The 27,535-nt window shown below is 51.9% G+C and overlaps 2 protein-coding genes across 18 annotated transcripts in view; one reads left to right on the top strand and one right to left on the bottom strand.

Annotated features, from left to right (window-relative positions):
- The window catches only part of DHX37 (DEAH-box helicase 37), a 978,033-nt gene that overhangs the window by 88,604 nt on the left and 861,894 nt on the right, over positions 1-27,535 (bottom strand). The window lies entirely within an intron of this gene.
- AACS (acetoacetyl-CoA synthetase) overlaps positions 1-27,535 on the top strand; it is a 59,345-nt gene that overhangs the window by 15,428 nt on the left and 16,382 nt on the right. For 5 of the 17 annotated variants that reach the window (XR_014827268.1, XR_014827267.1, XR_014827266.1 and 2 more), the window contains exons 4-10: positions 337-450; positions 4,855-4,999; positions 11,756-11,870; positions 12,069-12,150; positions 15,981-16,128; positions 21,670-21,750; positions 24,341-24,465. Coding sequence is in view for 10 of the 17 variants with exons in the window: in XM_084996166.1 (XP_084852292.1) it covers positions 11,816-11,870; positions 12,069-12,150; positions 15,981-16,128; positions 21,670-21,750; positions 24,341-24,465 (491 nt within the window). In the remaining 7 variants the exon portion in view is untranslated. Of the gene's footprint in view, positions 1-336; positions 2,299-2,839; positions 6,775-10,059; positions 10,601-10,689; positions 11,871-12,068; positions 12,151-15,980; positions 16,129-20,819; positions 21,751-24,340; positions 24,466-27,535 lie in introns of those variants that run through there. The other 12 variants (XR_014827264.1, XR_014827263.1, XR_014827262.1 and 9 more) reach the window with 9 other exon arrangements.

Raw genomic sequence — 27,535 nt, 5'->3', positions numbered from 1 at the left:
CTGCGCCACAATGGGAGCTCCTATTTTTATTTTTATGGTTATTATTATTATTATTTTTTTGCCTTTTGGGGCTGCACCCGCAGCATATGGACGTTCCAAGGCTAGGGGTCAATTCAGAGCTGCAGTTGCCAGACTATGTCAGAGCCACAGCAACACAGGATCTGGCCACTTCTGTGACCTACACCACAGCTCATTGTCAACGCTGGATCCTTAACCCACTGAGCGAGGCCAGGGATTGAACCCGAATCCTCATGGATACCAGGCAGATTCATTTCTGCTGAGCCACAACGGGAACTCCCAAACATCTTTTTAGGATGGTCCTTTTTCTCTTCCCAGGGGAAGGCAAGGAAGAAATCTTGAAGGTGACCTTTGAAGAGTTGCGGCAACAGGTGGCTTTGTTTGCAGCAGCAATGAGGAAAATGGGTGTGAAGAAAGGCGACCGGGTCGTTGGTGGGTTATTTCTGGGCTTGTCATGGTGCGGTGGGGGGCGGGGGGGATCCTACGGCTGACTGAGGGAATGGTTTGGAAGGAATGAGGTGGAGTCATGTCAGATTATACATGGACTCGTGTGTACATGTGCAGCAAAAAACAGACCAAGAAGGAAGATCATTGAAAGTGACTGGCTGGAGGGAGCTGGACAATGAGAGTCCCTGGCACATTGGGGTTTTTTTTGGCCATGCCCAAGGCATGCAGAAGTTCCTGGGCCTGGGATCAAACCTAAGCCACAGCAGTGACAGTGCTGGATCCTTAACTCCTAGGCCACCAGGGAACTCCCTCTTTAAAACAATGTTTTTTAAATTTTTAAAAAAATCATAGAGTTGTTTGAAGAATTGGTGCCATGACATAGCACTAGTACCACTGGGCCCGGATTTCCCGGTGCCCGGCCTGTGGCTCTTGGGCTGCTTATGTGGAGTCTTTCCCAGGCAGAGGAGCTATGTGTGCTTTCTTGGCCCCACCCATACACTGGCGCCCAGAGTGGGGCTGGTGATGAGGTCAGTGTTGAGACGGATTCCAGTCAAAGCCTGGCTGGGGTTCTGTGTGTTTTCTGCTGTGGTGTTGGGGTCAGGATTTAAATCGTTCTTTCCAGGATTGGAAATCAGATCTTGTTCTTTACTTTTGTCTTTTTAGGATTGCACCCACAGCATATGGAAGTTCCCAGGCTAAGGGGTGAATTGGAGCTACAGCTGCTGGCCTACACCACAGACACAGCCACAGCAATGCCAGATCCAAGCTGTGTCTGTGACCTACACCACAGCTCATGGCAACGCTAGATCCTTAACTCACTGAGCTGAGGCCAGGGATCAAACCCACGTCCTCATGGATCCTAGTCGGATTCGTTTCTGCTGAGCCACAGCGGGAACACCAAGATCTTGCTCTTAAACCAAAGAGAAGGGCTTGCCTGTCTTCTCTCCACCTGCCCTCACTCATGGCACCAACTGCAGTGGCCCTGATGGTGTCCCTCCCCTGCTCGGAAGCGCACCGGCCCCACTGCCCTCAGGGTGGAGATGAGGACTCGGACTCCGTCAGCAAGCCGTGCACTCTCACTTCCTTCCCCGCCTCCTCGAAACATCCCCCCCGACCCATTCTCAGTCCCAGCTCCTGTCTTCCCCACCAGCCCCTAGCTCTCTCCCCAAACGTCACTCAAGGAAGCCACTTGTCATCCCTAAGCCAGGCCCTCCTGTTAGATCCTCTGTTGGCGTCTCGTCCTCTTTCTACAGAGAATGTGTTGTAGGTAATTATGTTTTGTGATTATTTGATAATCAGTCTCCTCCACTTGGCTCCAAACTCCACTGCTGAACTGTCCTCCCCACCCCCATGGTCATGGGACCAGAGCCACCAGACGGGGCGACAGCAGGAGAAGCCAATGGGCACACTGGCATGGGTGTGCCTTTCTCCGGAGCTTGCTGCAAGTGGGTGCTCGGTGTGTTTACAAAGAGGGTGGCCTTACCCTAGGTCAGCTGCATGAATGGGCCCCACCCCGTGTCTTCTCAGATGACGGAGCTGGCCGGAAGCCACTGCTCACCGGATGTCAGTTGACATGTAACAGAAAGGGACTGATTGTAAGGGACATGCCTCTTTGCTGCCTATTTCAGCCCTCAATGGAATATTCTCCTGCAGATCCAGGACTTCACCCTGCTGTCCTGTGGAAAAATCCATCACCATTCTCTCTGCACCTGCTTTATTTTCCTTTGGCACCTTACTCCACCCCCCACCCCCACCCCCGAAGTCATAGGATTTTTTTGTTTTGTTTTGTTTTTGTTTTTTAGGGCCACCCTTGCAGCATATAGAAGTTCCCAGGCTAGGGGTCAAATCAGAGATACAGCTGCCAGCCTACTCCACAGCCACTGCAATGTAGGATCTGAGCCACGTCTGTGACCTGCACCACAGCTCATGGCAATGCCAGGTCCTTAACCCACTGAACGAGGCCAGGAATTGAACTTGAGTTTTCATAGATACTAATCGAGTTCTTAACCCACTGAGCTACAAAGGAACTCCCATAGGATTATATCTGTGTGTGTGTGTGTGCGCTTGCATGCACGTCTGTCCTCCAGTAGTAGAGGATGGGGCTTTGTCTCCTATTTGCTGCTGCATCTCAGTCCGAGGGTGCCTGGTGCATAGAAGGCATATAACGATTATTTATTGGATGAACGCATGTGTGCTGGGTCAGAGCAGACATTTTTGTGGTTGAAACCTCAGTTCTTCTCCATCCATTTTAACCTGTCTAGAAAAGGGAGTCAAGGGATTCAGAAGGCTCTTCTAATCTCCAATGTTTTTCTTCCCTTCAGTTTTCATTTTTTTTTCTATTTAGGGCCACACCATGGCTTATGGAAGTTCCCAGGCTAGGGGTTGAATCAGAGCTGCACCTGCCAGCCTACACCATAGCCACAGCAACGAGGGACCAAAGCTGCATCTGTAACCTACACCACAGCTCATGGCAATGCTGGATCCTTAACCTACTGAGCAAGGCCAGGGATCGAATCCCATCCTCATGGATACTAGCTGGGTTTGTTACGCACTGAGCCACAATGGGAACTCCCCAACTTTCATTTTTAAAAATCTCCCTTGGAGACAAGTGTTTCTGCAAAGGAAAAACAGAGAACAGGATGTCTTGGGGCTCCCCCTTGGCTGTGCTTTCTTGGGGGACACCTGCTCTTGTGCCCTAGACCCCTGCTGCTTGGTGACATGTCCTTCCCGCGTGTCACAGCTTTGGTACTGATTTGGCTTGATCATAGTCACTAGATATGGGGACAGTATGTCCCAGAAGAGAGCTCTAGGAACTGAGTGTGGAGGGGGAGTCAACAGGGAGATGCTGGGAGGGCTTCAATGATGCAGAGCTGCTCTCTGCTGTGAAGTGGGCATCATCTGGCTGGGTGTCAGGACCCCCAGCCAGCTGGATCATGCAGCCTCCCTGGGGGTGAGGCCTGGCCTCCCTGGGGTGAGGGGGCACCATTGAGATGCCTCAGTTTACACCCGCAGCCAAGTCTCTTTTGGGCAGCCAGCGTCTGTCAGCGGGTCTGCCCTGTGCTGGGCGGAGCCAGGGGGCCAAGGGAGCAACGCAGGACCCCCACTCCTTAGGACACTGTGGCCTGGTAGAGGGATGCAGTGAACCCAAAGAAAAGGACGCGCCCTCCACTGTGGTCAAGTAGGTGGTTCAGAGCCATGGGAGGAGGAACAGGGAGAGCTGTCCAGGGTGCTAACCAGATGGCTTTTGAGGAGCCTTGCTCCTCAGTGCACACTTTTCCTCTGGAACATGTACGGCGATCAGTTAATTAATCACAATCTCTTTGGGCATAAAGCTTCTCTGCCTTTGTTATTGTGAAAGCCCAGCCTCCTACTAGACAGAGGGCCAGAGCCCCTTACAGGCTTGTATCTGTCTCTCCAGCTTCATTGCCCTACTTCTCTCTTTCCTTCCCTCTGTCCAGACATCCCCTTACCAGCCAGCCAGCCAGCCAACATCTGCGGGTCTTGTTATGCAGGGCGTGGCAAAAGGCATATGATAAAGTGAGAGAAAGAGTACCTGCTCACAAGAGAACAATGTGTTAAATTGCCAATTATGATGATAATACACAAGTGGTTATTATGGAACATCTGGTGAGGGAGGAATGCAGTGTGCTTTGGGGTGACTGGCCAGGGGCCCTGAGTTCATGGGGTGGCCTGAGGACGTTTCATTTGCATCAAGGGCTGAGGGATATGTGTGCACTGAATAAGGAAGGCTGGTGTAGGTGGGAGGTTGTTCAGGCAGCCCAGGCAGCTTGTGCAAAGGCCCTGAGGCAGGAGGAGCTTTGGACAACTGAAGAACTGAAGGAAGGCTTCTGTGGGAGACAGCCGGGGGAGACGAGGCCGGATCATGCAAGGCTCATTGATGGGAGGGCGTTGGAGGGGGTGCCAGAGGAAGCTGTCAGGGTGGCTGAGGTGATTGGGCCATCTGAACAAGAGGTATCCAGGCAGGTGGGCTGCACCTGGCTGTGCTCTGTGAGTGCTTCACTGCCAGCCCCTGCCCCCAATCCCGCCCTGGCTCTCGGAGGTGCTTTTGTCTTTTTGTCTTTTTTAGGGCCGCACCCGTGGTACATGGAGGTTCCCAGGCTAGGGGCTGAATTGGAGCTGTAGCTGCCAGCCTACACCACAGCCACAGCAATGCCAGATTGGAGCTGTGTCTTCGACCTACGCAACAGTTCACGGCCACGCCGGATCCTTAACCCACTGAACGAGGCCAGAGATTGAACCCGCAACCTCATGGTTCCTAGTCAGATTCCTTTCCGCTGCACCACAGTGAGAACTCCTCGGAGGTGCTTTTGAAAGCCCTCTGCCTCCACACACCCTGAACTGAGCTTTCTCCCTGTGTTCCCTTCACAGGCTATTTACCCAACAGCGTGCACGCCGTGGAGGCCATGCTGGCGGCTGCAAGCATTGGTGCCATCTGGAGTTCCACGTCACCAGACTTCGGTGTGAATGTGAGTCAGGGTCCCTGCAGGTGCCCTGGATATGTGGCTACCACGGGGTGAGCATTCCATGTGATTCCCCTGACGTTTTGGGTGGGGTGTGGGCAGCTGCGAGGCAGGATGGGCAAGGCTAAGAGGCAAGGCATCTCAGTGGCCTCCCCAGTCACAGACTCAGAGAAGTTGCCAGAGGAGCTGAGCCTCAAGTCTACACATAAAACAATTCTTCCTTTCCAATATCCCTCATGCCCAACTGTGTATATTGGCTGCATTAGTGCATGTTATATGTGACAGGCGGTGTTGAGGACATGCAGCAGATGCTGCCCGGTCGCCTCTCCTGTGACTTTATGACCACTTGAGATTTCTGAATGTTTATCCTCTGCTGACAGTTTTCCAGATTTGCTCGTGGAAGCTCCCCTGTGCCCTCCCTGTGTCCATCAATGCCATTTCTTTATTACTTTTTTTTCTTTTTAGGGCCACACCTGCAGCATATGGAAGTTCCCAGGCTAGGAGTTGAATCAGAGCTGCAGCTGCCAGCCTACACCACAGCAACATGGCATCTGAGCCCCGTCTGCGACCTATACCGCAGCCTGCGGCAATTCTGGATCCTTAACCCACTAATCCACAATTGGAATTCCCATCACTGCCATTTCTGATCTCTTACTTTGGGTTTGAGCTTTTCACTCTGTGCGGGAGGGGACAGGCCTCTTTATTCCCGTAAACCTGGAAAGCACCAGGGATTGGGTGGGCCAGCTGCTGGAGTGGCCCAGGCTGGGGCAGAAAGTGGGCTTATCCTCCACACCCCCACACTCCTGCTCCCTGGGGAGAAGGAAGAAGCCACATAGCAGGACTTGGGACCTCTTCTCTCCAACCAGGGACCTGGTTTGATTGCAGAGCCTGGGGGATAAGGGCCCCTCAGGAGCCATGAGGACAGATGCTGTCACAGTCCACATCCCTGATTGCCCTTCCCCTGCTCTGGGTGTGGGCCCTGCACTGGGCACTGGTCAATACAGCCCCAGGTTAAGGGCTGGCCTGGCTTGGCTGGTTGTGCATCCCTGGGTGAGTTATTTGTCCTCACGTGTAGAACAGGGGCAGTGGGAGGAGTCTTGTGAAGCGAGTGTAGACCGTGTGGACCCATGGTGGCATGGAGGATGGATGCTTGTGGCCTCAGATATGATGATTGCACTTTCCCAGCTCCACGCTCTGCGGCCCATGCACCTTGTCCGCAGGCCAGACTATTCGGGTAGGAGCTTGAACTCGGGCTTGCTGCTTACTGAAAGCTCTCAGGGTCTGTGTCATTTATTCCCCCCCCCCACTGTGTGAAGGAGGGGCAGGCAGATGTGCTTCTGTGACAGAGCTCTGAGCAGTGAAGCAATTGGCTGAGGCTGGTCTGTGCCCCCGAGGGGTGAGGACCCAGCTCTGCTCGGCTTAGGGAGGGGGTCACCTCAGACCTCACCGCTGGTGGCCTTGGTCACACCTCCTGGGGCTTGGCTGGGCCTCTCCCAGGACCACCCAGGTGTCTGGACTAACCTGAGACTCGAGTTCCAGGGGGCTCTCTTAGTCCCCAAGGCCCTCCATGAGCTGCTTGGGGCCAGGCCGTCCTTGTGGGGGCCTTGGAGGATTAGAACTGGGTCCCTGGGCACTGCTGTCCTTGGATCCCTCAGCAGGCCTTGAGCTGGGTTGCACGGAAGTGGTGAAAGGGCCTCAAGGTTCATTCCAGCATGTGGCATGGAGCTCCTGCCCAGATTTGAATCTGATTGTGTTGCCTTCTGGCCTGGCATCCTCAAGGCACACTGTAGGGGGAGCTTGTGGAGACTGCAGCATTGACACTCCTAGGGTTGGGACAGGACTTTTAACCCTGCCCCTGGTCAGTAAATGTTGGCTGTTACTAATGAGTAGGGAGATGGGTGGTTTATTTATTTTTTTCTTTTTTTGGCTGCCTCATGGCACATGGAGTTCCCAGGCCAGGGATCAGATCCAAGCCACAGTCGCTAACCTAAGCCACAGCTGCGGCAATGCCAGATCCTAAACCCACTGGGCTGGGCTGGGCTGAGGATTGAACCTGCGTCCCAGTGCTCCCAAGATACTGCTGATCCTGTTGTGCCACAGTAGGAATCCGGGTGGTTTTGAGTGAACGGGACTTTTAAACAGTTGTGAAACTACTGGGTGAGCAGTGTGTAGCCTTGGGGCCAGAACAAAGCTCCTGCCTGAGGACTGCACAGAGAGTACAACTCCCGGCTTGGCCTCCGGCTGGGGATCTAAGCCACCAGGTTTGGGGTGGGAAGGGTCAGGGAACAGGCAGGGGCCCAGCCGCTTCCCACTTGGCTGTAGCATCGACAGCTGGTGCTGACCCTGCGCTTGGGCTCATTGTCCTTTGCAAAATGTCATCACTGGAGCCTGCTCCAGCTGACTCTGGTCCTCAGGTCCTCTCAAGTGGAGGATACAGCCAGTGGATGGCTCTGGAGCAGCATCTGGGCCTCCCTTCCCTGGTGTGAGGTGGTTCAGGTTTTCTGGGATGATAGCTGTTGTTGGGGCTGCTATAGGCACTAGGTGGCAGCATGGCTCTGCTCTGGCCACTATCCTCAGCACATTTGGTTCCTATGCCTTCCTACTAAGATGCTTCCCTCTGCCCTGAGTTCTGGGAAGTGGTCCTCGTCTTTCTGGGGCCCTGGTGCCGAACGGGGTACAGGTGGGCATGTGCGCCATCCTTTGGAGTGAGTGTCATGCAGCTGACAGTTAACATGTTAGTCTGGTGACCTCACACCCTCCAGCTGCCTGCACCACCTGTTGGCTCCGAGGGTAAGCCCTGCGTGTTTGAAACTCTCACTCAGGTGGCCACAGGTACCTGTGTGCTGAGTAAGAGCCTGGGACAGAACAGTGATGCCAGAGCACGAGATGTCTCCTCTGTTAGCCTATGGGCAGCATCTAGAGTTAATGATGAGACAGGGCCTGGGGCTGGACTGAGGAGCCATGGGCCCAGGATGGCCCACTTCAGTGGTTTGCAAACCTCTGCTTAAAAAAGAGGTCCCGGAGTTCCCGTCGTGGCGCAGTGGTTAACGAATCCGACTAGGAACCATGAGGTTTCGGGTTCGGTCCCTGCCCTTGCTCAGTGGGTTAACAATCCGGCGTTGCCATGAGCTGTGGTGTAGGTTGCAGACACGGCTCGGATCCCACGTTGCTGTGGCTCTGGCACAGGCCGGTGGATACAGCTCTGATTAGACCCCTAGCCTGGGAACCTCCATATGCCGCGGAAGCGGCCCAAAGAAATAGAAAAAAGACAAAAAGAAAAAAAAAAAAAAGAGGTCCCTAGGAGTTCCCTGGTGGCTCAGTGGGTTAAGTATCCACCATTGTCACTGCTATCGCGTGGGTTTGATCCCTGGCCTGGGAACAACAAAAAAAGTGGACCCTACTTTTAATTTCCGGCATCACCATTTTAGACTTCAGATGGACCCCCTTTTCAGTAAAGGGTACTTTTCTGAAATCTGTAATGAAACGTGAATGTCTTTCCTACTTTGAATCATGTTTCTTATTGCAAATCACTGACCATCCCTATTATCAAGGGAAAATCACCCCTCTTGCAAATCCTGATGTTAATTGTTTGGTTCCTTTATGATGGGGTCACATTGCTAGTGACTGAGAAGTAGTTCTAGTCCCGGGGCACACGTGTGGGCCGGGCGCCCTGGCACGTGCATGCGAGATCGTCACCAGGCAGTTCAGAAGCCTGGGGCTGGGTCTTCTTGTACACGTGGCTTTGCCCACCCACAAATGCGGTGGTGACCTCCCCTCCCCTGGCCAGGCTGGTGATGAAAGCACCCTCTCAGTTGCCAGGCCATGTGCCCGTATGTGTGGGCTGTTCCCTGGAGGGATGGGGACACTTCCTCTCTTCTCTCACTGTCTCTTGGCTCTGCGTCTGCCCTGCCCCTCCTCACCACATGCCCCTCTTCTGCTTCTCCCACTTCTCCCATCCTCTCCACTTGGATGTGTCCCCCATTGGGCTCAGGAGCATCGCCAGGTGAGGGTTGTGCTTCATCTTTAGGTCCCCAACCTGCCAGCCTCACTCAGCCTGCCAGGTCCTGTGCGTTTTGACATTTAGTTTTTTCATTGTTTCACTGTTTACCTTTGAGTGGGTGGCTTTTTCAAAGACATTGGGCCTCTGATACCCACACATCTAGGAGCCAGGCCCGCAGCCTATAGTCCTCGCCTCAAGGAGCACTTTCAGGTCTCTGCGTGTGAGCGTGTGCATGTGTGTGTGTGTGTGTGTGTGCAAATCTGTGTGTGTGTGCATGCACATAAATAGGGCAGCTGTTCTTCTCACGCTGGGTGGGCTGTCCACGTGATCCAGTGCTGGCTGTTGGTTTCAGTGCTTGATTGGTTGCTAAGCACCACGTTCTGGCAGCTGTACCATCACAGGTGTGTTCGGTTCCTCGCCACTTGAGAGCAGTTTTCCACTGAGCAGCCCTCTCCTGGACCAGAACAGGCCAACAGTTGTTTTCTGAGGCTCAGGGATCCTGACCCTTGCTTGATCAGCCAGGAAAACCGCCACCTCTCGTGGAATCTCTGAGTCTTTCTAGGGTGCCATGGGCCCAGACCTTGGTTCTAAAACCTGTGTTGTCCTTGAGGTCTGTTCGCTCTCCCTGTGACCGAGGGTCCTCTCTGTGATGTCTGAGCTGCAGGTCACTGCCCGGCTGGTCCTCCCACCTGTGTGGGAACAAGCCAGAAGGGATGCTTGGTGCCATGGAGAAATTTCTGCTGCCTTCCAGGACTCTCCAGTCTGACTCCATCCAGCTCCCCCTACCCCAGGCTTTTCTCGTGGTGCCCTGTGCTCAGAACGGCCTGACCCCTCCCACCTGGCTATTGGGCCTGCTCCCCTTCAGCCTCTGAGCAGAGTGCTCTCTGGGGACTTTCTGAATAAAAGAGACTCTGTCCTGTAATCTTTAGCCCAGAGGGTCTCTAATTTAATTGTGCATCACCCGAGGGGCTTGTGAAAACAGATTGCCAGGCCACATCCTGACTTTCCAGTTGAGTAGGTCTGGGGTCCTGAGTGATGCTGTTGTCGCCACAGGAGCACTCCGAGGGGCCCTGGTCTCACCTGGTCTGGCGCACATGCTTTGCTGACTCCTGTGGAGCTCTGAGAAGTGGTGCCTGGCCCACTCCAGGGCAGTTAATTAGTTACCTAATGAGTTTAGTTAATCATCGTGCTGCAGATGGCTCTGCCATGCAGCCAGGTGGAGACCCTGCCCATCATGTCCTGGCATCACTGATGATACCCTTGGAGTAGCCCCCGGTGTTGACCTTGAGCCTCTGCATTGGCCTGATGTGTGAGGGACCAGGAGCGCCCTCTGGGCAATGCCTTTCCGGGCTTTGTTTTTGTGAATGAAAATTCTCCACCATGTTCTGACCTTGACAGGCCGGGAGGAGAGCTGGAGGGGAGACTATCTGAGAGAGCTTGTACCTGTCACCCTTGGGGTCGAACCAGTGTGTCAAGAGGCAGTTCCAGAAACAAATTCCTTGGCTGTCTGGGCAATGTACCTTCTCTCAAGAAAGGGCTGTTCTTGGTGGGAGGCGATCCCACATGTGGTGTAAACAGACAACTGGGTGTGGTGAACCTGATTTGTGTGTGTGTGTGTGTGTGTGTGTGTGTGTCTTTTAGGACTGCACCTGCCGTGTATGGAGTTTCCCAGGCTAGGGGTCCAATTGGAGGTACAGCTGCCGGCCTACACCACAGCCACAGCAATGCCAGATCCAAGCCAAGTCTGTGACCTACACCACAGCTCATGGCAACACCGGATCCTTAACCCACTGAGCGAGGCCAGGGATTGACCCCGCAACCTCATGGTTCCTAGTTGGATTTGTTTCTGCTATGCCACGATGGGAACTCCGAGCTTGCGTTTTAAAACGGGGTTTGTTAATGAGTGGACACACATAGGTTTATGCATTTGCTCAACAAAAAGTATCATTTGGAGGATTCAGATACCTCTTTCATCAGAGATTAAAAGAGAACCAAAATATGGGGCTTCTTTGCATATCCAGCTGCCTTTTGGGAAGGTGAGCCTTCTGTCACATGCTCTGTGGGAGCTGAGCAGGAAGGCTCTTTCTGTAAAGTGGGGACTCTTTGTGGGCATGCAAATACTCATCTATTGTTTTCCTATTTGTTAGACTCTGTTTGTCTGTAAGTCCTTCTGGTGTTTCTTTGCTTTTTTTTTTTTTTTTACTTTTTGGCTGCATCCAAGGCCTGCGGAAGTCCCCTGGGCCAGGGGTTGAACCTGAGCCACTGCAGTGACAACACTGGATCCTTCCTTCTGGTGTTTCTTTGGATTGATGCTTTCCCTGAAGTGATGATCCTGTCTTGGGGGCACATTGGGTTTTCCCTGCTCTTCACTGGCCTCTGGGTGATGGGGTCACAAGGTCATGGCTAGTGCACTGGCAGCGCTGCTTTTTCTTTTCTTTCTTTCCTTTTTTTTTTCTTTTTTGGGCTGTCCCTGCAGCATATGGAAGTTCCCCAGGCTAGGAGTCGAATGGGAGCTGCAGCTGTGGCCTACATCACAGTCACAGCAACGTCAGATCCGAGCCATGTCTGTGACCTATACTGCAGCTTGTGGCAACACTGGATCCTTAACCCACTGGGCAAGGCCAGGGATTGAACCCACATCCTTGTGGATACCAGTCTGATTCTTAACCTGCTAAGCCACAACGGGAATTCCACCCCCCCTTTTTTTAAATGCTGCTTTTTCTTTTCCTGGAGATGCAGCCGTGCTGTCACCTGCATAAGCTTTTTGCCTTTAGGATAAGCGACGAAGACCCTTTTTTTCCCACTCCAGGGTGTTTTGGACCGATTTTCACAGATTCAGCCGAAGCTCATCTTCTCTGTGGAGGCCGTCATGTACAACGGCAAAGAACACGGCCACATGGACAAGCTGCAGCAGGTCGTGAAAGGTGTGTGGGCTGGCGGGGCAGGTCAGGGTACAGGGGTGAGAGCCTGATAGGGCTCCCGCAAGCTCCTGGGAGCTGCGAGCTACAAAAGACTGAGTGATGCCAGCCCTAGATTGTGCTACGTTTCAGCCAAAAAAAAACATCGACGACCACATCTGCCTGTCCTGTAAGCTTGTGTTTTCTCCTCCCTGCTGCTTGCAGGGCTACCAGACCTGGAAAAAGTGGTGGTGATTCCCTACATCTCCTCCAGAGAGAAGATAGACATTTCGAAGATGCCAAATAGGTAAGCCAGCCACAGGCTGATCACTGGTTCCATGTGGAACCCACTCGAAATCCCACCGGACAGCAGGTCCTGTGGATCTTTTTTTTTTTTTCTTCTCACTTTTCAAGGCCGCACCCACAGCATATGGAGGTTTCCAGGCTAGGAGTCCAAATGGAGCTTCAGCTGCCGGCCTACACCCCAGCCACAGCAACATCAGATCCTATCCTCATCTGCAATCTACACCACAGTTCACAGCAATGTCAGATCCTTAACCCACTGAGCAAGGCCAGGGATCAAACCCGCAACCTCATGGTTCCTAGTTGGATTCGTTTCCAATGCGCCATGATGGTCCTGTGGGTCTTTCCACATGCAGTCAGGGTGTTTTCAGAGGTTTTAGTTAAAATCATCATTCTGCAGTTGGGCACCTGAGGGCCCCAGAGGGATTCCCCCAAGACCACCTGGTGGCTTAGCAGCAGAGCAGAGCCAGTCCCAGGTCCCTCTTCCTGTGTGGTGGGCGTGGATGGGGCCAGGCCACACCAGTTCTGCATGGTGACTGATGTGTATCCACACGTGCACACGTGTGCACACATGTGAACACCTCGGTGTGTTTCTGTATAGTGTATATGTGTATATGAATGCATGCATATGTACACACAGGCATACACAGAAAGGTTTATACATACCTAATATGCTTTTTTGTTCTAGAACCTTTTTTTGGTCCCTATTGCTAATGGTCTCTTCCTTTGCTTTTCTGACATTCATAAGCTAATAGATCATATACCTGGAGCACCTTCATTCTGAAGAGAAAGTAAGAAAAGGGATTATGATCTGGTCAAAGTTGAATTCTTCCCAAAGTTCTTGTTGCTATGTAATTTTCATCTTTTTTTTTCTTCCTCTTTTTTGGCTGCCCCGTGGCATATGGAGTTCCAGGGATCAGATCTGAGCCACAGTTGTGGAAGCTGTGGCAAAGCAGGATCCTTTAACCCACTGTGCTGGGTGGGGATGGAACCTGTGTCCTGGTGCTGCAGAGATGCCACCCATCCTTGTTGTGCCACAGCAGGAATTCCAGGTTTCATTTTTCTTGAAGTGATCATAGGGGAGAGAGTTCTGAGATCAGTTCATTTAGCCTTGTGTCTGGGCTGCAGGCAGGAGCCTCTGAGCAGCCTGTTAAGGCCCCGTGGGAAGCAGTGGCAGAGGGGGGTCCTGTGCACGCTGGCGGTAGCCGGTGGGGGCTGTGGAGGGAGTGCAGACGCCTTGCTCTCAGGTCAGACAGTGGTGGATGCCTGGCTGAGGGGTTTTGTGCAGACACCCTCTGGGGCGCTCAGAGGAATAAAGCTCATGTATTGTCCTCAGGGTTTATGCTGGGTTGGAGGTAGGGGGCGGGACACTTCTGCAGGGAGGGTGGCTCGTGACCACTGGCCCCAGGAGACTCAGCCATGCTGGACAGTAAGGGGCACAGGAAGTGCCCAGGTAGGGAGAGAAGGGCGTGGTTCCTTCTCTGTGGGGTCTGGGCGAGGTGACACCTGAGGTGGCCTTGAGAGGTGAGCAGGGTTCAGGGACAGTGTGGGTGCCAGGATTCCAGAGGCTGAAGGGAGTGCTGCAAAGCAACTGTTCTATGAAGGCTGTGGCCTCAAGTCATACTGCTGGGGGTCAGATCTCAGCTCTGTGGCCCCATGCCAGCGATCAGCCTCTCTGTACCTTGCTTTCTCCATCTGTCAGTGGAAATGACAGCAGTACCTTCCTGCAGGCTTTGGGGTGCGCAGGAAGTTAGCCCTCCGTGGTGTCTGACACTGTGAGCAGGTGACAGCCTCGGGCTGGAGTGGGTTCTGTCCTCAGGGTCAGGATGTGCAGGTCTTTATAGGCTACCCCGCAGGCTTGGACTTGTCCCCTAGACTGTGGGAACCCTGCTGACCTTGATAAAGTACAACCAGCTGCAAATTTAGCTCCCCTGCTTTTATTGATGGGGCCGCAGGGGACGGAGGAAAACAGGGCGGTTAGCTGGCCCCACTGTGGCCCGGCTTTTATTTTTCCGAACATGTTTATTGGTAATTGATATAAAATGAAAGCATCCAGGAGAATTACATTAGCCACTTCATTTAGCTTCAGACGATGGGGAGAGTGTCCCCCTCCCCTAGTCCATCCTGGGAGTCGGGCCCCATCGCAATCCACCTTTTGATTGTTGGATGCCGTAGATAAACTGAAAGCCCATGTGTGGAGGCCTGGAAGGGGGGGCTTTCAGTTTTAGAAAAGCAACAAAAGTAATGGCTATTTGCTGTGATTTGTATACCGATTGAAAGAGAAGGTTTTTCTCTGTGTGAAGCATCGAATAGATTGGGTCTTTTATATAAACTGGATGCATATGGGAGGTGGAGGTTTCAGTGGGACCTCCATTGGCTGGAAAATTCCACAGTGAATAATTTTCCTGATAATCTGGAGAGGAAGGCTTTGCTTTTTACCACTCAGAGTTGAAGATTTTGGGTGCCCTTTTCAAACTGCCACACCTTCCCCAGGAGACATTTTCACCTTCAAGGATACCATCCAGTGCAAGACAGCACACTTCTTCACTTTAGTGTGTGTGCATTTGAATTTTGTATTTAAAAAAATTATTTTGGCTGTGGCTGTGGCATGTGGAAATTCCCAGGCCAGGAATCAAACCTGAGCCACAGCAGTGATGACACTGGATAACCACTAGGCCCCCAGAGAACTCCTAGTTTGTGTTTCAGAGTGACTGTCCTTGGCAGTTTGCTGCAGGCCGAGTTTACCTCATTTCTCCCTCTTCTTTGAAAGAAAGTTCTGTTTGTTGAAATGGTAGTGCTTTTTCCGCCTTTTCTTCTCCCTTCTAAACCAGTGGAGGAACAGGGCCATGGGTTCTGGATCCATGTGTCCACAGCTCTCAAAATACAGAGACCAGAGAGTTCCCTGGTTGTTTAGTGTGTTAAGGATCTGGCATTGTCACTGTCGTGGTTCTGATCATTCCTGTGGCATGGGTTCAACCCCTGGCTGAGAACTTTCATGTCTTGGGCACAGCCAAAAAAAAAAAAAGAGAAACCATCTCATCCAAGGTGGCTTTGTGGCTTCCACTGCCCTGTTTCTGTGCAGAAATTGTTCCCTTCAGAGGTTCTGCATCACCTGCAGTGACCTTTTTTTGTCAGCTTTGGGGGTGAGGGGAGGGCAGACCATTTGGGCAATAGCCAATAGCTGGGCTTAGTTTTATTTGTTCCTGGACAAATATTTGTGTCTGTCTACTGTAAACCTCAGGATATACGAAATGATATTTGCCTAGCAGGTTTTCTGTCATAGGAACTCCAGAGTTGGGACCTTGGCCACAGCTTCTTGCTGTGACCTTCATACATCAGAAGTGGTCACCACTGGCACTTCATCCCCTCCGTTCTCCAGGGGCAAAGGGGAGCATTCAGACCCACTTGGCTCTCGCTTCCCTTGGGGGGATCTGGGGAAATGAGGCGTTTGCAATCAGAAGCAGAGTTTGCATACAAACAGCCAGCGTGTTAATTGTAAGAGATCGTTCCTCCTGCTCCTTTGCCACAATGTTGATTAAAGCACTTAGATTCTCTGGAGAGACAGTCCTTGGCCTCGTCAGCAGTGCTAATAAAGCAACTGGAAATTTTCACTCAATTAGTTTTCCTTCCATTAGCCTGAATCCGTGAGCCTCGACTTTCCCCTCCCCTTGTGGAAAGCTCCCAGACAAGTCTGGTCCCCAGAATCCAGACCGTTGTCCAGGCAGACGTGGAGGAGAGCAAAGAAGGAGGGACTCAGCCGCCCCCCCACCCGGGCCACCCCTCTTGGTGTTCTGGAATCTTCACTCTTTGTCTCTCATGCATTTTTGCCCACAGTGTGTTCCTGGAGGATTTCCTGGCCACTGGGAAAGGCGAGCAAGCGCCCCAACTTGAGTTCGAGCAGCTGCCGTTCAGCCACCCGCTCTTCATCATGTTTTCGTCTGGCACGACGGGGGCGCCCAAGTGCATGGTGCATTCTGCTGGGGTAGGTCTGCGACCACCTGCTCCCCAATCCCTGGACCACCCAGCATGTGGCACCGCTTTTCACTAGGGGCGCCCATCCTGCAGAAATCCTGTCTTGAGCCTGGCGATCAGGGGCTGAGTTGGGCCTGGGCCAGGTGGGCCAGTGACAGTCACTGCAGGTCACGACCCCTTAGGGGGTCGTGCGCCCAGGGATGGGCCCTACCTGCATTTTATTTTATTTTTATTTATTTATTTTTTTGATTTTCAGGGCCGCACCCGTGGCATATGGAGGTTCCCAGGCTATGGGTCTAATCATAGCTATGGCCTCTGGCCTATACCACAGCCACAGCAAGGCGGGATCTGAACTGCGTCTGCAACCTACACCACAGCTCATGGCAACGCCCGCTCCTTAACTCCCTCATCAAGGCCAAGGATCAAACCTGCCACCTCATGGTTCCTAGTCAGATTCGTTTCCGCTGCGCCACAATGGGAACTCCCTTACCTGCATTTTAAACAGAAGGAAACAGGATAGATGTGACTAGACAATATCAGCACATCGGAGTTCTGGTCGTGGCTCAGTGGTTAATGGATCCAACTAGGATCCATGAGGTTTTGGGTTCCATCCCTAGCATTGCTAAGTGGGTTAAGGATTCAGTGATGCCGTGAGCTGTGATGTAAGTCAAAGACGTGGCTCAGATCTGGCGTTGCTCTGGCTGTGATGTAGGCCGGCAGTTACAGCTCTGATTAGACTCCTAGCCTGGGAACCTCTATATGCCGTGGTGCGGCCCCAGAAAAGACAAAAAAAAGAAAAAAGAAAATATCAGTGCATCAAGGGTGGTAAGAGGTATTTTGCGATTTTTGTGAAACCGTCATCTCAGTGCGGGTATGGGAGGTGCAGGAGTTTCAAGTCAGAAGTTTCAAGTTGTCATGACTGTGAGTTTTGGACTAAGAGTTTGAAAGCCCCTGGGTTATGTTATAAAGTGCAGTTAACTGAAGGACTTATCATGTGTGTCAGCACAGGCTGCCGTAGCAAAACAGCACAGACTGGGGCTTGAACGACAGATTTACATCCCCAGGTTCTGAAGCCTGCACGTCCAAGGTCGGGTGTGGGTGGGGCTGCTTCCTTCTCAGCTCTCCCTTGGCCAGCCCCCTGCTCACTGAGCCTGCAGCTTTGCCCTCACGTGGCCTCTTCTGTGCACACGCAACCCTCTATATTTTCTCTATGTAAGGTGTCTGTCACATTGGAGGAGGGCCCACCCTAATGGCCTCATTTGAATTTCATCCCCTCCTGGAGGCCCCGTCTCCAAGCACAGTTACGTTCTGAGGAGCCAGCTATTAGGGATTCTCAGCTTGGGGGGGCAACACTGTTCAGCCCACAACAGGTGCTTTTCATTTTTCTATTTATTTCATCAAAATTTATTTCATCATTTTCTATTTATTTCACCATTATTAAAGCACCTGATGGGAGCTCCTGTCATGGTGCAGTAGAAGTGAACCTGACTAGGAACCACAAAGTTGCGGGTTCGATCCCTGACCTCACTCAGTGGGTTAAGGATCTGGCGTTGCTGTGAGATGCGGTGTAGGTCACAGCCACGGCTCAGATCCAATGTTGCTGTGGCTGTGGCTTAGGCCGGCATCTACAGCTCCGATTAGATCCCTAGCCTGAAAACTTCCACATGCCACAGGTACGGCCCTAAAGAAAAAAAATAAAACATGAAATAACTAAGTGTTACATGTTACACATATAGATCAGCTACTTTAACTTTTTTTTAGGGCCACACATGAGGCATATGGAAGTTTCCAGGCTAAGGGTCGAATCGGAGTTGTAGCCTACAGCTGCGGCCTATACCACAGCCACAGCAATTCGGGATCCAAGTCTCATCTGCAACCTAAGCCACAGCTCACAGCAACACCAAATCCTTAACCCACCAAGTGAGACCAGGGATTGAACCCGTATCCTCATGGGTACTAGTTGGGTTCAATACCACTGAGCCACGATGGGAACTCTCAGTTCCTTTTTTGGGCTGCACCTGCAGCATGCAAAAATTCCCAGGCTAGGAACTGAACCTGACCCACAGCAGTGACACCTCCAGATTCTTAACTACTAGGCCATCAGGGAACTCCTCTCAGTTAGATCTTGTCATAGCCTTTTCTCCCCACTGCTGAGGAGAGGGGGATTATCCGAGTGGAGAAACCTCAGTTCTCAAATTTTTGCTCATGTTCCTTGTAGCTATTACTTGGTAAGATGTCAATATTTGGAAATGAAATATAAGATTTCTCTTATTCTCGCTCCTTTAGCTTTTGCAGATGTTCTCTGCACCTAGAAGCTGTTGGAATCCCTTCCGTAGAAAAGAAACATTGACATTTGAATCACTGTAATGCCTTGTTCAGCTCTTTACACAGTGTTCTCATCAGAATGTGGAAAGGTGTTAACACAACTTCACTGTTACCTGTATTTGGACCCATGGAAGGTCTGGTGGCAGGTTATGAATCATAACACACGAGCCTGTTCATTCACAGCAGGTGACTTCTCAGGAACCACGAGGCTGGAAAGAGGGGACTTCATGGCTCATAGGCTTAATTTCTGGAAGCAACACTGGCCAGGCCCAGTGGCCCTTGGTAGGAGTGAGTGCTTGTTGCCCATACCATCCTATTTTATCAAATCAGGTCAGGACTGTTCAGAATCTAAGGTGTGGCTGCTGGCTGCGTGTTTTCCCTGCAGAAGGGAGCTGGGGTCCGCCTGGTCAGAGGCCAGGTAACGAGCCACAGAGGTGAGCATTTTTAGAAACCTTGCAGATGAGGTCAGCGTGTGTATGGCAAAACAACCAACATTTTAGGTAAAACCCAAATGCCCAATTGTACTTCTACTTTTGGTGCTTTTTGCCTAATGAATGTCACTTTTTTAGGAGCGGATCATAAAAATGTATTAGATATAGTTTGCTCATAAAATCATCATGCCTGGTATATTTAGAATATGAAAAAGGAAAAAGGATATTAATTCTGACTTCACTGGGTGCTTGTATCTACAGAGAAGTGACTAAGCATCTCGCCTGTCTCAAGAGTTATCTTGAGAGGAAATTTGAAAGCAGAAAGGTCAAAGGCCACAGTCAAGGGACTGTCTCCTGGGAGGGAGGGGTGTGATCCTGGTTTGCTGGTTTGTGTTTTCTAAGTCCATGAAAGAGCCCAGAAAACACCTTTCCTCTTCCTTCTTTCTTCTTTCCTTCCTTTTATTTATTTTGGCCGCAGTGTGCAGTGGCTTGATGTGGGATCTCAATTCCTAGACGAGGGATGGAAACCAGGCTGCAGCCGGGGCTGCAGTGGTAAAAGCACCGAATCCTAACCACTAAACCACCAGGGAACTCTCTCTTCTTTCTTTTAAACTACTCTTCTTGCTTGAGATCTAGGAAACCATGCTGCTTGTACTCCCTGACCCTCAGGGAGAATGTTCAGACTTGCCATAAATGTCTAAAAATGAAGGGAGGGACTTTTGGTGTGAATTGTGAAGGTTCACCCAGAGAGAAACAAAGGACAGTTTTGTATCATTGAGAGAGTGAGGTTACCGAGCTTTTTAGGGCTGTACTCGAGGGACGTGGAGGTTCCCAGGCTAGGGGTTGAATTGGAGCTACAGCTGCCAGCCTACACCACAGCCACAGCCACAGCCACAGCCAGATCTGAGCCACGTCTGTGACCTACACCTCAGCTCACAGCAACGCCGGATCCTTAACCCACTGAGCGAGGCCAGGGATCGAACCCGAAACCTCATGGTTCCGAGTTGGATTCGTTTCTGCTGTACCACAACGGGAACTCTATGTGTGACCTTTTTCTTCTCTTTCTTTTCAGGGCTGCACCTGTGGCATATGGAAGTTCCCAGGCTAGGGGTTGAATTGGAGCTGCAGCTGCCAGCCTACACCATAGTCACAGCAATGCCAGATCTGTGCCACGTCTTTGACCTACACCACAGCTCACTGCAACACCAGATCCTTAACCCACTGAGCAGGGCCATGGATCAAACCTGCATCCTCATGGTTACTAGTTGGGTTCGTAACCCGCTGAGCCACAGTAGGAACTCCCCTGTTGAGCATTTTAAAGGGATCCTCCCATTGGCTTTTTAAAAATTGTTTCTCATGGGTACATGAGAGTTATCAAAGCTGGTTTTAATACATGGAGCCTGCCTTCAGCCCCAGTAGTTCCTAAACAACCAGGGCCACTGTTGCCATCAGCCAGTGGCTCCTGTCTGTGGCTGGACTGGTTGCAGTGGTCTGGCCTTTTCAAGGGGCCTCTGAGGGGCAGCGCCCCTGTCTGGCCCCAAGATCTTGTGTGAGACCTATTGTAAGGATGGCAAAACTGAGGCCAAGAGGTTAAATGGCTAATTCAGGGGCTCCTTGCTCTGTCTTTGCATTGTGCTTGAGGACGAGAAGCTTCCTGTCCCTCCTGCACCACTGACAGACACAGATTTGTTTGGAACGAGTGGGGTCTGGAATATTCCTCAGTGGAATATTCTAGAGCTCTCATAAAAATGGGGAAGGAGTTCCCGTCATGGCGCAGCGAAAATGAATCCGACTAGGAACCATGAGGTTGTGGGTTCGATCCCTGGCCTCGCTCAGTGGGTTAAGGATCCGGTGTTTCTGTGAGCCGTGGTGTAGGTTGCAGGCACAGATCGGATACTGCATTGCTGTGGCTGTGGCATAGGCCGGCGGCAGCAGCTCCGATTAGACCCCTAGCCTGGGGACCTCCATATGCTGTGGGTACAGCCCTTAAAAGAAAAAAAGAAAAAAAAAGAAAAATGGGGAAGCCTTGTGCTGATAAAGAGCCCTAAGTTACATTAAATGGAGAAAGCAAAGTGCAGGACAATGTCCAAATTAAAAGCCAGTACAAATAAGTATATGCTAATAGATGAGAAGTATTCCTGGAAACATACATGAGAAACTTACATAGTTGCTGGTTGCAGGAGGGAAGGGGGCCTTGTTCTGATTAGACTTTTAGACCAAGCAAATTATTAAACATTAAAATAAAAAAAAAATAGATCATGCGTGGGCATCGGGAGAGAGGAGTCTGATTGGGCATTTGAGCTGAAAGCTGGGTCTTGAGCTGCCCCTTGGCCAAGGAGTCCCTGAGCTCCGATCGAAGCTCACGGGAGCTCAGTAGTGGCTGTGTATTCTGGGGACAGTCTTGCTTGGCCCTCCTTCCTTCACCATCTGCCGTGAGGGGAGCAAGGCTGGCCAGTAGCGCTCTGGCCTGGAGGGGCGGGTATCTGCAGCCAGCCTGCATCCTTTTGACCTGATCTTTGACTGTGACTCTCCAGTCTGCCTGAGGTTGGTGGGTCCCCTGTGCTCCTGATCACCAGGTGCCCAGAACTTGCAGTCCAGTAGCAGTGGGTCAGAGTTTCCTCTTGTGTCCTCGCGAATCTAGGGGGTCAAGTGTCGAGGGTGCTCAGAAGTCTGCTTCCTCCAGGGAAGAAAGCAGAGATGGACCCCTCCTGCCTGTGGGTCAAGTGTGCTGCATGTGCCTCTGTGCCCTCGGAGGAAGCAGCCCAGTTCCCACTGTGTCCCCCACTTCTCCCCAGGGGACCCTCATCCAGCACCTGAAGGAACACATTCTTCACGGCAACATGACCAGCAGTGACATCATCTTCTATTACACCACGGTGAGTGTGCGTCTGTGCTGAGGAGGTGCCCTTCCTGCCCTCTGCCCCTCCCAGGACGGGCTTTGCTTCATTCAGGTAGAGAGGCTTTCATCTTTTTTTTTCCTTTTTCCTTCCTCCCTCCCTCCCTTCCTTCCTTTTGCTTCCTTTCCTTCCTTTCTTTCTTTTTGTCTGTGTCTTCGCAAGTGGAAGTTCCTGGGAGAGAAATTGAACCTGCACCACAGCAGCAATCTGAGCCACTGCCAGATCCTTAACCCACTGCGCCACCAGGCAACTCCTCTCTTTATTTTTCTTTTTGCCTCTCCTCCAAGGCACGTGTCAGTAGCCAGAAGCACAGCCTGATCCACAGGCCATATGCACCCGGCCCCAGGCTGCGTGTGTTAGCAGCCTCTGCTGCAGGGTTCTTTGTTCTCGCTCTTTCTCCCTCCAGCCTGCTGCCTTCTTGAATTAAATTAAGGGCACCATGGTCGCTCCTTAACTTGGCCGGACCCCCTGCGTTGAACCCCGGTTGCTTCCAGGACCTAGTGCCCTGGGGAATTCTAGAGAAACCAAGGAGACGGACTGTCCATTTAGTCTCTGTAGCCTGTAGAGATGGGAATGAGAGCCACACGCCCCGCATCTGCAGCTCAACCTGGGGGGACGGGAACTTCTCAGAAATGCCATGAGGGTTGTCCGTTCTTAGTGCAACGGAAAAGGGACTCTGTTGGAAGAGCGTTGGGTGGCATGGGAGGCAGAGTAACGCCGCTAAAGATGCCTGTGTCCTTGTTACCAGAACTTGTGAATGTGACCTGGGTAGCACACGGGGCTCTGCAGTTGTGATTCAGTTAAGGACCTTGAGATGAGGAGACTGTCCTGCATTGTCCAGATGGCCCAGTGTGACCACAAGGGTCCTTCTGAGAGGGAGACAGGAGGGTTGGGTCAGAGAAGGAGATGTGACAGCAGAAGCAGAAGTCCGTGACAATGCGGCCAGAGCCAAGGGATGCGGCGCCTCTCGAAGCTGGAAGAAGCAAGCAAGACCCTCCCCTCGAGCCTCCAGAAAGAATTCCCAGCCCTGCCAACGCCTGATTTTAGACATCTGACCTTCAGAACCCTCAGACAGTAAATTTAGGTCACTGGGTTTGCGGCAATTGGGTACAGCAGCCAGAGGAAGTACATAGGCAGATCACCCAGTTAGGGGATGGCTGGGCATCCAGATGCGCTACCAGGCGGCGGGGCCTTCGGGAGGCTGCGCAGAGACCAGAGCTACCCCTGCACTGCAGAGCCTACGGGAGGTCGCTGTCCTGCTCCCAGGATGGCCTTGGTCTTGCCTGAGGCTGTTTACATACTTTAGTGTGGAATGCACATCATCCGACCAGAGCTTGAGACCAGAGCTTGAGTTCAGGCCGTTGGAGATATTTGTGACCTTGCTGAGCTCTGAGGGGTGAAAACCTAATAAGTTAAAGGAAGTATGTTTATCCCAAGAGAACAAACCCCAAATCAGCTTTTTCTGAGACTGCAAATCTCAAAAGGCTCCAGAATGATTTAGCTCCTTGTCCTGGATGGTGATTCCATGCTGAAGCCCCCGGGACCCCAGGCAGACCCAGGAAGCGGTGCTCTTGATGAGTCACCAGAGGCTGGTGGCCTCATCCCCCACGTGCCCAGCTGTAAATCAGGGGGTTGGGGTTTCTTTCAGCTGCAGCCATTCCCCGCAGCCCCTCCATCCCCATCCCCCGTCCCAACATGGGACAGTGGTGTGGGCACCGTCAGGCTCTGGCCCTGTCCACACAGGAAACCCAGCCCTAGGGATGTTTCATGTGGAATTGCAGCTCAGCTGCCTCCCCGGGACACAGTGATTTCAAAGAACACGGTTCTGCATCGAGGGGAAGTACATGATGAAAAGGCTCAAAAATCCAGAGCAATTTTCTCAAGTGCGTTGCACTCTTCTGGGAAGCATCCTACCCATGAAGGATTGGGCCGCTGGATATTCCACAGAGTGTGCCAGGCGCCAGCCGCAGCCTTAGGCACCCCCAGCCAGGCTCCTGCTGTGTCACTTACTGACCTGCTTTAACTGCTGGACAGTGAGGTGGCCAGGATGCAATGCTGCCTGTTAAAATAGTTCCTTAATAGAAGAAACTCAGGATGTTAAAACTTAAAAAAAAATGAAAAGCAACTCAACGAAACGGAACTCTGTGTGGGTCCCCTAATTCTTTACCCTGTGGCACTAAGCATAGGTTGTCCTCAGGATCTTTTAAATTTTTTTGACCGAACCCTCTGCATATGCAAATTCCCCAGGCCAGGGATCAAATCTGAATTGCAGCTGCGGCAATGCTGGACCATTAACCCACTGTGCCACAGTGGGAACTCCCCTATCAGGGGGTTCTTAACCACCGCTTGGGTGCACTCTTTGACATGTTTTAGCACACACGTGTGCATTTATCTGTGCCATGACTTGACAGGGAGTTGCTAGGGCAAAGCATTGTGCATTTGAAACAGACATTTCTCAGCCCATTTTGGCTCAGCATCAGGCGGCTTTCTAGGGACGTGAGAGGCCAAGTGACCAGGCAGAGGGGAGCTGGCCCAGCGCTCGGTGGACACGTGCTCTTGTCTGTTTCAGGTCGGCTGGATGATGTGGAACTGGGTGGTGTCCGCTCTCGCCACCGGGGCGGCTGTGGTCCTGTATGATGGCTCCCCCCTGGTGCCAACGCCCAACGTGCTCTGGGACCTGGTGGACAGGATTGGGTAGGTACCTGGGACGCCCTGAGATCTGGGTGCCATTTCTGGAATGCTCTGCCTGGTTCTCTCCCTCTTGGGGGGATGTGCAAGGGCAGGGAAGCTACCAGGAGCAGGTGAAGTTGTCCAGGAGAGTGGGAAGGGACCAGCGCCCCTGTCAGGGACCTCGGGGGCTCCCCACGCCTCCCTGGGCCCAGGAGTGAGCTCTGAAACCCCAAGGCACAAGGAGAGGAAACATAGTCTAGATTCTGAGAACTTCCAGAGCCACTCAGAAGAGGGGCAGACTGAGGGCTGCTCAGAGCATGATTTCACTCAGGGCCCTTCACCTTGTTGGTGCAACAGAGCCTGATCCAGACTAAATGTATAGACCCGCTCAGGGAGAGGCGGGATTAAGATGGTGGAGGAGTAAGATGTGGTGCTCACCTTCTCCCACAAACACATCAGAAAAATTATCTATAGGATTTCCCATTGTGGCTCAGGGGGTTACAAACCCGACTAGTATCCATGAGGACTTGGGTTCAATCCCTGGCCTTGCTCAGTGGGTTAAGGATCCAGCCTTGCTGCAAGCTGCAGTGTAGTTTGCAGATGCGACTTGGGTCTGGTGTTTCTATGGCTGTGATGTAGGCCGGCAGCTGTAGCTCTGATTTGATCCCTAGCCTGGAAACTTCCATATACTTCTGGTGTGCAAAAGCAAAACAAAAACAAAAACAAAAAACTGCATGTAGAATGATAGGCACAGAACATCTACCGAATGCTACCAGAAGACCTTAACCCCTTAAAAGGGCAAGGAAGAGAGAGACAGACGTGCTCAGGGGACAAGCGCATAACTCATCCAGGATCCTGCAGGTCCATCCCGGGGGTGTCCCCAGTGTTTGGACTTGCTGCCCCAGGGCTGGCCAGCATCCTACAGGGTCTTCTCAGACCCATGGGTGTGCTCCCAGGTGTCCAACTGGTGCTGCAGAAAGGCACTGCTGCCTCCCGCTGTCCTGTAACCACTCTCTGCTTGGTTGGATGACAAGCAGGAACCCTGACGACAGAGGCAGCCACCAGTTAAAGTGGAGTGTGGGGGGAAGGGGACGCGGCCGTGTGTCTCCTCTGTCCCCCTCCTCCTCCTCATTGTGAGAAACAGTCAGAAGACTCTGTTTCATTAGTACATTTTTTGCTGATGAATTAATCATAACCGCAGTACCCTCTCGCCACTGTGGTTGGTGGCCACTCTGGGCCTAATGATCATGTTTCCTGAAATGAGAATGTGGAAGCTGGCCGGGCTCCTGAGGCCCGGAAGTCAGCCACGCTCCGAAACGTTCTAATTACTTTACGTTCACAGTGGGGAAACAGAAGGAGCCACTGATGTGGCTTAAATCCTTGGCCATTAATATTTTAAATATAACTTCGGCCTGGGTAATATTTAAATCCTGACATTTGGCTCACGATATTAGTGAGGAAGGTTATCTCCTAATGAGATTGTTTCCAGCGGAAAGGTTAATCAAATCCCTGGGAACCTAGACGGCTTGAAGACCTTGGCCTTTATTACCTGTAAGCTGAGCTCAGGTGGAGGTAGTTCTGGGGTGTGTGCACGTGTGTTACAGGAAGAGGGATGGAGAGGAAAAGGTACATCTCTGGGGCTTAGAGCTGATGAAGGATGAAGGGCCCAGGGAGATCCAGCTCTGGCCGAGAGTATGTGCATGTGTGGGCGCACACGGGTGTGTGTGTATACGTCACAAATAAGGGAGCACATGTGAGCACACGTGCACTTGAGTGTGAAAGGGTACATGCATGTGCGTGTGAGCATAGTGTGAGCACACAGATCTGTGAATGAGTGTATATGTGCATGCATATGATTGCGGGTGTGCGTGTGTGCGTGTGTGTATATGCATGCACACACACGTGCACATGTAAGTAGGTGTGCATGTGTATGCACATATGGGTGTGAGCATGCATGCCTGAATGAAAGTATGTGTGCACACATGTGATTACGTGTAGGTGTATGCATGCATGTGTATATGCATGTGCACACACAGGAAAGTGTGTGTGTGTGCACGCATGTGGGTGTGAGAGCACGCATGTCTGTGAACGAGTGTATGTGTGCCCACAGTGCCTGTATGCATGTGCGGTTGTGTGTGTGTGTTGGGGGGGCAGTCCTGTGGTCTGGGTCCGTGTAGAAAGCATCTGGGCATCTGCCTTCTACCCCGGTTGGCCTGTGCCCTGGATGCTGGCTGAGCCGTGGCCTGGGCCATCCACAGGGCCCCTGCAACCTGACCGGCTGGGGGGCTTATTTGCCAGGGTCAGCGAAGCAGGTGCCACTTGGCAGCTGGAAGGGGCTGAGGGTGAGGGGCACCTGAAGGACAGCATGTCACCAGTGGTCAGGCAGGGCGGGGGCCTTCTTTCCAGCTCTGCCACCTCCTGAAAATGACTCAAAACTAACTTAAATGACAAACTATTGCCTTTGGAATGGATTAGCAATGAGATCCTGCTGTGTAGCACTGGGAACTATGTCTAGTCACTTATTATGGAGCATGATAATGTGCGAAAATAGAATGTGTACCTGTATGTGTAACTGGGTCACCACGCTGTACAGTAGAAACAAAAATTGTATTGGGGAAATAACTTAAAAAATTATAATAGTAAGTCCTGCAAAAAAAAAAACTGACTTAAATGCAATTTTTTTTTTTTTTTTTGTCTTTTTGTCTTTTGTTGTTGCTATCTCTTGGGCCGCTTCCGCGGCATATGGCGGTTCCCAGGCTAGGGGTTGAGTCGGATCTGTAGCCACTGGCCTACGCCAGAGCCACAGCAACGCGGGATCCGAGCCGCGTCTGCAACCTACACTACAGCTCACGGCAACGCCGGATCTTTAACCCACTGAGCAAGGGCAGGGACCGAACCGCGACCTCATGGTTCCTAGTCGGATTCGTTAACCACTGCGCCACGACGGGAACTCCTTAAATGCAATTTGACATAAAGTCCTATTGGTTTGTGGCAGGAGGAATGGCTCTTCAGCACCCCGGGGCAGACAGAATCCTTGAAGTGCTATTTCAGGGCCTCTGACTTTTTTTTTTTTTGTCTTTTTGCTATTTCTTGG

This window comes from Sus scrofa, chromosome 14 (genome assembly GCF_054392235.1).
Source record: "Sus scrofa isolate SSC_HxYL_T2T_F1_AM1 chromosome 14, Sscrofa_HxYL_maternal_Yorkshire_Landrace_v2.0, whole genome shotgun sequence".
In the NCBI taxonomy this organism is placed as follows: domain Eukaryota; kingdom Metazoa; phylum Chordata; class Mammalia; order Artiodactyla; family Suidae; genus Sus; species Sus scrofa.
Note: the sequence above shows the minus strand (reverse complement) of the source record. Positions and strands in the feature narration are given on the sequence as shown.